The following is a 10,000-nucleotide window of genomic DNA, read 5'->3' on the forward strand; positions in this document are numbered from 1 at the left end:
ACTTTTTTTTTTTTCTTTTTTCTTTTTGCATAAATTTCTTTTCTTCGTTCCTTTTATTTTCTTTTTTTCTTTCCTTTAATATTAATCAAGTATTATATATATGTACGTATCCCAATAGGACAATTCGAAAGACTATATTCATGGTTAATTATTCTTACATATGCGTACACGTGAGTGAGTGAGTGCATACGTATGTGTCTGTTTATCTGTGTACATGTTTGTATGTATGTATATGCGAGATTATTAATTATTACGGCTATTATTGCATGTACTGCCTCGTTAGAAAGGATCTTGATCCTTTTGTATACATTTTTTACCTTCATTTTTGTTCAGTATACTACGTATGGTATTTATGTATAATATATGTATATATGTGTATATGTGTATATGTTCACAGGATAATATGAAAGGCTATATTCCTGGTAAATTATTCTTATGTGCGTCTCTCTCTCTCTCTCTCTCTCTCTCTCTTTCCCTCTGTATGAGCGCGATTATTAATTATTACGATTATTATTTCATTTGATGATACGTGAGAAACGTTCTCGAATTTTTTTTTGCATACATTCCCCCCACCTCTCCACCCCCCCTCCCACCTTCTCTTTTCTACTTATCATTTTTCTTATATATCCTTATAGTACAATGCGAATGGATATATTCGTAATGGAATTATTCTTACGTATCGTTTACGTATAACTTATGCGCGTGTACGTATGATTATTAATTATTACGATTAACTAACATTGTTGCACGATACCTCGTTAAAGGGGATCTTGATCTTTTTGTATAAAATTTCTTTTTCCGATTTTCATTTCCACGTTTTGTTTTTCTTTTCCGTCCACCTCTTTTCCTTCTTCTTCTTCTTCTTTTTTTTTTTTATTTTTTTTTTTTGTTCAATACATGAAATACGTACGTGTTCGCAGGACGATGTGAAAGGGGCCTCCTATACTCCTGGTGAATTATTTTTGTCTATGTCTATATCCATATCTCTCTCTCTCTCTCTCTCTCTCTCTCTCTCTCTCTCTCTCTCTCTATGTATGTGTATGAGTGCGCGCGTGTGTGTGTGTGTGTATGTGTGCGTGCATGTGCACGTATGTGGATGAAATTTTCTCGTGATTTAACTTGGCAAAGGAACCACGGTCGCTTTCATTGTTACGTTCACCGACGATGACTCCTCGTTCAATGACTTTTCACTTCTCTCCTTCAATTTTGTTTTAAGTTTCACGATTACGATGTTCCATTCTTAGGTAATACACTATAACACGAAGTGAGGTGGGGAGATAGAGATAGAGAGAGAAATGGAGGGAAGGAAAGACAAAGGTTAAAAGGAATTTGACTTCTTCTTCTTCTTTTTTTTCGTTTGCTTCCATATCTTTTTGTTATATATTAATATACATAAAAAGTTTTGTCCTTGTCTCGTCGAAAGATCTTAACGGAACGCACGACGTCAAGGAAAGCTTTCTTGCTGAGTTTTTCGTGCGGTTTGTTGCGTTCGGAAACGAAGAAATACTGAATATTTCAGGCAGTGACCGTATCGGGTGACGTCACTATAGTATTCAGTCGGTGGACGGTTCAGGGTGAGCGACCATGCGAAACCCCCCCATCCGCTTTGGCTCGTCTCTGAAAATTTCAGTATTTCTGTAGAAATTCAACCTTTTTAACGTTTAAACAGTTTCTCGAAGGAAATCTTTAAATCGCATATAAAAAGTTACTCTCATTACATCCATAAAATTTTGGAATTTTTCGATATGACAATTATTAGATTTATTATCGTGTATCGTGTTAAAATTACAAAAAAAGAAAAAAAAAAGAAAGAAAAGAAAAGAAAGCAAATATATAAAAATGACAAATATATCATACAAATTTTTTTTTTTTTTTTTTTTTTTTTTTTTTTTTTTTTTTTTATGAAGAAATCATTAAAGTATCCGTTTCCTTCGAGGAAAAGAAAAATTTTATTTTAAACGAAATTTTTAATGATTTTTTTTTTTTTTTTTTTTTTTTTTTTTTTTTTTTTTTTTTTTTAATGGAAAAATTTAATCAAAAATTTGGTATTTTTCATTCAGAAAAAGAAAAGAAAGTTTCGTTTTCAATTTGGATAATTTCTTTTTTCTTTCTTTCTTTCTTTCTTCTTTCTTTCTTTTTTTTTTTTTTTTTTTTTTTTTTTTTTTTTTTTTTTTTTTTTTTCGAGCGACAATACAAGATTTGATTCGTAGATAAGATTTGTTTTTATTTCTTTCTAATGATACGAGATAGTACTTTTTTCAAGATCAAATCGAGATTGGTTTTCTTTCTTTATGGTATCACGCGAAACGATTCGACCGTGCGAGATCCTCTGAACTTGGAAAGCGTTGCTCCACTTTCTGTCGCAAATGCGTTTAATACGACACAAGTCCGTGAAAATAAGTGCCGCGAGTATTTTATAATGACAGGTATATTTACAACGATATAGCCTTTGATAAAATTCCATTTTTATATCCGCTAATTAGGATTTAAGAATTATATAAATTTTTTTTTATCGCGCGCATGCACGCACACACGCACGCACACACATACGCGCTCATGTTATATTCAATTTTTTAATTTTCAAAATATATTTATTATATATTTTTAAAATTCTAATATAGTGAAGATCAATCAGTACGAAATAATCTCAATGAAAAATCGTAATTTTCTTAATCGTTTCTACAATTTGTCCTATGTTTACATATATTATATATATATATATATGTATATATTTTTCCTTTTTAATTTAATGTAGGCAAAGTTAATCAGTGTGAAATAATTTTTCTAAAAAAAAAAAAATGTATATATATATATATGTATTTTTTTTTTTTATTTCGATCTACTTTTTTATGTTTTCAAAAAGATCTTCGAAGACTTCGTGGAAAATTAAAAAAGAAGAAAAAAAAAAAGAATTACAAAAGAAAAAAAGAAGATTAAGAGATAAAAAAGAGATTTAATCAATTAACAAAATTCGTCAATCTACATTACAGATATCTATAACAAAAAACATTTTCAAGCGCATAATGAATCCTGCCTACGTTTTCATTGAATTTCATTATTCTTTCGAGTTGTTAAAAGAAAAAAAAAAAAAAAACAGAAAAGGATATTCCATTTATTGGAGTAATACCGCGCAGCGTGTGCTGAGTTTAAAAGAAAAAAAAAAAAAAAAAAAAAAATAGAAAAAATAGAGAGAAAAAAAATAGAAAAAATAGAGAGAAAAAAAATAGAAAAAATAGAGAGAAAAAAAATAGAAAAAAAAATAGAAAAGTAAAGAAAAAAGAAATAAAGATTCTTTCGACATCCTTCGGACGTTGCGTTGAGATATCCTGACGAACTATCCGTTATCATTCGTAGACCATCACCGGATATCTCGCAACTTCAGAGCTCTTTTTCCCGCTATTGTATGGAAATGTCAGAAAGAAATCTTTCACGTGTTCATTCAAGATCGAAGAACATTTCTTGTGTCCCAAACTTTTCTTTAACTATTGTACCTACACATACACACACACACACACACACAATATATATATATATTAAATAAATTTCTTTTTTTCGAATGAAAAAGATTTTTAATGATTTTCTTCATGAAAGAGACAAATAAAAAGATCATTAAAATTGCCATATCCTATTTGTATGATCTTTTTTCATAAAAATAAAAATAAATAAATAAATAAATATATATATGTGTGTGTGTGTGTGTGTGTGTGTATTAATACATATGTTGGTACTTCATTACTATTTAATTTTTTCCTTTTCATTTAATATGCAATTTATAATACAAAGATTATTTCTCTCGAAACATTCATTTTATTTGTTTTCAATGATCATTTTCATTGATAATTCAAAGTCAATGTCTTTTTATGTCTTATTATTATTATTATTATTTTTTTTTTCTTTCTTCGTACGTAATTAATAATCTTGCTTAAACGATCATTTGTTTGATGAACTTCATTCCAAACATCCCTTTACCACTGGATCAGAAAATTTCTTTTTCCTTTTTTCTTCCCCCCCCCCACCCCTTTTTTTCTCCTGCGAGATCAGACAAAATAATTTTTCTTTTTTTTCTTTCTTTTTCTGTTTCTTTCTTTCTTTCTTTCTTTCTTTCTTTCTTTCTTTCTTTCTGTCTTTCTTTCTTTCTTTCTTTCTTTCTGTCTTTCTTGCTGTTCCACTGTTCTCTCGAAATTTTATTAGACCGGGAAAAAAAATTAGACCGTAATTGGACGTAACGATACATGTGTGTATGTATAGTTTTAAAAATTTAATGAAATGTTTTTTAATAAAAATTTGATTGGATTGATAACATACAATTACGTATTTATAATTAAAAAAAAAAAAAGGAAGAAAGAAAAAGGAAAAAAAGAAAAGAGTATCATAATTAAGATCTCTCCTTAAATCCATACTAATTTATTTTCTTAATCAATCCAATTCTAATGTATTATCTAATCGATTCGACGAAATTGACGTAGATAAACGAAAGACAAATGGAGATTTAATTGTCAATAGAAAAAAAAAAATAAATGAATGAATGAATTAATGAATAAATGAATGAACGAACGAACGAACGAACGAACGAATGAATGAATGAATGAATGAATGAATAATTATCGTCGATCTCGTACGATCTATATTCAGATTTTATTTTAAACATCATTTGTATTCTAATATTCCCAATCGGAAATATCGTCGTAATTAAATTATATCGATACGATAATAATATATCTAATGATCGTTAGATAACTTGGACGTGTTTAAGTCGCATTGAATTCTATTACAGAAAATCCCGTATGTCGTTTGTAGTGTAGTATGGTGTCAAGAGTGCGCGCGCGCGAAAACACACGTCGTTGATCGGCACTCCCGTGTGAAAATCACCCACGTGAGGTGAAACCCGATATTAACGGCATCGTACCAATCTACGTGTGTCTATCTAGTAAGTTACACACTTACGTAAACACACACATACACAGAAAGAGAGAGAGAGAGAGAGAGAGAGAGAGAGAGAGAGAGAGAGAGAGAGAGAGAGAGAGAGAGAAAAAGAGACATAGACATAGACATAGACATAAATGTACATAATTTATTCGAATCATTGGATTTTCTATTTATCATTAATTTTTTTTCTTTCTTTCTTTTTTTCGATCTATTTTAAACATACGCACGAACGTGTACACGTATAAATTATTCAGGAATATTTTATCAAGGAATTAATGAATCATCGTTATATATATCTTTAAAAATTTTTTTTGATAATAAAAAAAAAAAAAAAAAGATATTGATGATAAAGAAACGAAAGATAAATATTACGAAAATAGAAAAGTTGAATAAAAAATGTTTTCACTTATTTATTTATTTATTTATTTGTTTGTTTGGATTATGGAATATAAATTCGTTTCTACCGATGTAACTTTTTTTTTTTTTTTTTTTTTTTTTTTTTGAGATAAAAATATATATTACTATCTAAAGTGGAAATAAAAATAACAAACAAAAAAAAAACAAAGGAATCTCGATCTAATTTTTATTTTCATTTTTTTCTGTCTTTTTTCTTTTTTTTTTTTTTTTTTTTTTTTCTTTTTTTTTTTTTACATGAAATATAAATTTGTTCAATCAATTGTATACACGTTACACGTGTATTACAATGTGGAATACAACATCTCTTTTTATATATATATATCTTTTCTATATAGAATAGAAATAACAATAAATAAAAAAAATGAATGAATGAATGAATGAATGAATAAATAAATATAAAAAAAAAAGGAAAGAAAGAAAGAAAATAGAAAAGTCATGGGAGATTAGATTTTTCTTCAATTGTATTCTAATCGTATTTCACTTTTATTCGTGGGAAGTAAAAGCGTTCGTTAATAATATAAAAATAGAATCTGAATCGAACAGTATAATGATGATATTGTTTCTAATATAATTGTATATCTTAGATTGATGAGTTTTCTTGAACGAGCTTTCCGCTCCTCTTCTCATTGACGCCGTTTCGCGAGGGCGTATCCGGGAGTGAAAGGCTCGATATTTAAGATTCAGTCTCTTCACCGGGAAAGTCAGAGATGCCTCGTTGGATTTTAAACAATAGAAATTATCAATGCTTCTTAAGAATAAATCGGGAATTGATGTGATCGAAGTGTATATCTACGATTTCATTGATTTCTCAATCAATTTTTTGTTTTGCTTTTGCTTTTTTTTTTTTTTTTTTTTTTTTTCCATTTCAATCGCTTTTGAAATGAAAAATTTCATTGATCGAATTTTCTCTCTTTCTTTTTTTTTTTTTTTTTTTTTTTTTTTTTTTTTAATATCGATATATGAATGAATAAAAATTGAAGTTAACATGATCGGATAATTTCTAAGGACAATTTTTAATAAGTTTTTTTTTTTTTTTTTTTATTAATAAACATCGTTTGAATCGCAAGAATCGATTTTATTTTTACTTTTATTTATTATCTTATACGCGATATTATCTGATATATCGATAAATAAAAAAATTTGTCAGTACAATCGAGAGTAGGAAGGATCGTAAAAGTTTTGTTTCAAATGTCATTCTTCACGACAATGATTTTTAATAAATTTATGCTGAACAAGATAAAAAAAAAATATATATATATATATTTACTGTTTTCTACATCGAAAAGGAATTTTCTTTTTTTTTCCTTTTTTTCCCTTCGAACAAATCGATAAACAGTTTAATATCGATAAACAAAAATGATAAGTGAATTAGCGTGATCGTGATAAAGGTTATCGTAAAATTATGAATTACGAAATTGTATTAAAAAAAAAAAAAAAAAAAAAAAAAAAGAAAAATTATATATAAATTATATATATATATAAAATTACATATTTTTTATTATATATAATAAATCTAACGAAATAAAAACGAATAATAAGTGTCGATGATAAATTTTATACATATTTATATGGATAACAACGAAAGAAATTTTTTCGAGTATTAAAATAATCATTACATTACATTACGTCAGTTTTATGTTAACACAAACACATACATACATACATACATAAAGACGTATAGTACATAGTAAATAGATAGATCTATTTCATAACAAGATCTATGATTTAGAACATTGCCTTATATTATCGTTTAATGGACAGTTCTAGTCGAAAGACTAGAATTTACTTAAACTTTCTTCTTCGACCGTTTCAACTACCACGCGTTAATATCGTTTCTTACGTGTATCATACATCGTACAAAAATATCTATATACAAACACACACACATATATATATATATATGTATGTATATGTATATGCATATTAATGCGTGTATGCAAGTGCATTACGAGAGATATATATCGTTATGTTCTATGATTAGAAGAAGAAGGATTATTTATATATGGTAGTTTCTTTACCTCTTCATACCGCTAGGATTATTATCGGTCTTTCTTCATTTCATGATCTCATCTCTTCTTCTCTAATCATACATATGTATATACATACATACATACATATGTATGTATGTATGTATGCATGCATGCATGTATGCATACATGTATGCATGTACATTCGTATGTAAATATTTGTAATAAGTATACATTTATTTAGAAATTACTCTGTCGGTATTGCAAATTAATTTCTAAGAATTCATTTTATTCTTTTTTTTTTTTTTTTTTCAATTATCCAATTGAACGATAATCATATATTTGATTTGTATACTTTTTCTCAATTTTTTTTTCTTTTCTTTTCTACTTTTTTTTTTTTTTTTTTCTTTTTTTTTTTTTTTTTTTTTTTTTTTTTTTAAGAAATAACACGAAGCTTCGTTCGTTTAAACAGCAGCGTGTTAAATATAATAATTTTTTTTTTTTTTTTTTTTTTTTTTTTAGTGATTAATTAATTATTACAAAAAAAAAAGAAAGAAAAGAAAAAGATTGAAAGAAAATCCAAAAGAGTTGGATAGGATCGGAGGATCTTTTTTTTTATTTTCTTTTCTTTTTCAATATTTTTTTTTGCCTTGATCGCGATCGATCGAGACATTGATACTTGGGATCTATGAGTTTATGTTCGTATAAATGGCTAACAAAAATATTTAATATGAAAAATGTCAAATTAATAATTTTCATATTTTTGATAATTACGTACTTAAAAAAAAAAGATAAAAAATAAAAAAAAAAAAAAGAAAACAAAACAAAGAAAAGAAAAGAAGAAGAAAAGGATCGACCAAAACTTTACGTTTCGATCGATCAAGCAATCATTTTCGAAATCTATATTATAACGTGTTAAAACTGTTGAAAAAAAAAAAAAAAGAAAAGAAACAAAAAAGATCCTACGACCCTTGACATTAGACGATTAATTAATTATTCATTTTCGTGCTGATAGTTAAAGCAATAAATTAAGGAATACGGAATCGACTGATGATTGGTAGCTCGTAAAACGTCAATGTATTCATGGAATGCATCCTTGTGCTCCAAAGTGAAATAGAGATAGAGATAGAGATATAAAGAAAGATAGAGAAAGAGGGAGAGAGAGAGAGAAAGAGAGAAAGAGAGAAAGAGAGAAAGAGAGAAAGAGAGAGAAAGAGAGGGAGAAAGAGAAAAAAATAATTTCTTTCTTTAATCTCGAATCGTGAGAAAGTTTTGCCCTGAGTTTGTCGTAAGGATTGTAAGAGAGAAAGAAATAGAGAGAGAGGGAGAGAGAGAAATCATGAAGGAAGAATCCTTACCGATTAACTCGTGCGAGCACGAGTTGGATTTGTTCGTGCGATCGTAAATTCTCGTCTTGCTAGTAACTTGTAACAGCATCCTTCCTGGAGCAAGTTTAACTCGATCATCTCATCTCATAGTCAGACAAGAACATTTTGCAACGTTATATTACTCTCTAGTTTGTTATCGAGACGTTTCAATCTTTTTTTTTTTTTCTTTTTTTTTTTATCTCTGACTTTAGCGCACGTAGGATGTTTCGAATAAACTAATAAATATTTAACCTTTGATTATATAATTAATTATTTAATTATATATATATATATATATTGGATTTAATATCTAACGAAACGACTAATAAAGTGTGATTAATAGGATAAAAAATAAAAAAGAGAGAAAAACAAATATTTATACATAAATACATACATGCATATAAATATATAAATATTTATTCTTATATGAAAGATATTCATTTAAACGTCTGACTATATTTTATATTATAATTTTATACATTTAATATTTTTTAATTTTTAACATTTAATAATGATAAAATATAGATAAATAGATTAAAAAAGAAAAAACCAAAAAAAAAAAAAAGAAAAACCAGAGAAACAAAAACAAATAAGCTTAATGGAACGAATCGTAGCTTATTACAATGTTTTATCTCATTTTGTTTTATTTTGTCGCATTAACAAAAAATATTACGCATATTAACGATAATTCTTCTTCCCCTATCTCATATTTTTCTTTGTTTTTTTTTTTTCTTCTTCTTCTTTACAGGAATGCCAATCGTTGAAGGAAGATAATAGAAAATTACAGAACGCATTAGCATTGAATCAAGTGCCGCACGTCCAAGTGATCGACAACGTTTTTCTTCAGACTCAAATTGAGACGCTTCAGTGGCAACTTAAACAGGTAATTATTGTCATCATCATTATCGTCATTATCATCATCATCATCATCATCATCATCATCATCATCATCATCATTATCATCATCATTATCATTATCATCATTTGAAGATGTTTGAGAAGTCACGTGCCAAGGGGATTGATAAAATTTCCAATAAAACTGGTTCACCTTGCTCCGATTATACGATATCTTAAGTTGTTGTAAGTTCTAACCGATACAACTCTCACCCAATGCAGTGCCAGTTAATCGGATTTCCCTCTCGTCTTTCCTTCCTCGTTCAAACCTGATTTCGCGTTCCGGTATTAAATTCGTCCCTTATCCTTATCGGCCATGTCTTCCACATTCTCACGAGTATCATTAAGCTTCAATCTATTTCTTAATCTTTCGTTTTTTTTTTTTTTTCATACCTTTCTTTCTCTTTATTTTTTCCTTTTTTTTCCCTC

At 27.7% G+C, this 10,000-nt stretch overlaps 1 protein-coding gene across 1 annotated transcript in view; it reads left to right on the forward strand.

Annotated features, from left to right (window-relative positions):
- The window catches only part of LOC118445478 (uncharacterized), a 49,016-nt gene that overhangs the window by 36,531 nt on the left and 2,485 nt on the right, over positions 1 to 10,000 (forward strand). Inside the window, exon 3 of the mRNA XM_035875028.2 lies at positions 9,426 to 9,560. Coding sequence (XP_035730921.1) covers positions 9,426 to 9,560 — 135 coding nt within the window. The remainder of the gene's footprint in view (positions 1 to 9,425; positions 9,561 to 10,000) is intronic.

This window comes from Vespa mandarinia, chromosome 10, assembly GCF_050613455.1.
Source record: "Vespa mandarinia isolate Hongniang chromosome 10, ASM5061345v1, whole genome shotgun sequence".
Lineage (NCBI taxonomy): Eukaryota > Metazoa > Arthropoda > Insecta > Hymenoptera > Vespidae > Vespa > Vespa mandarinia.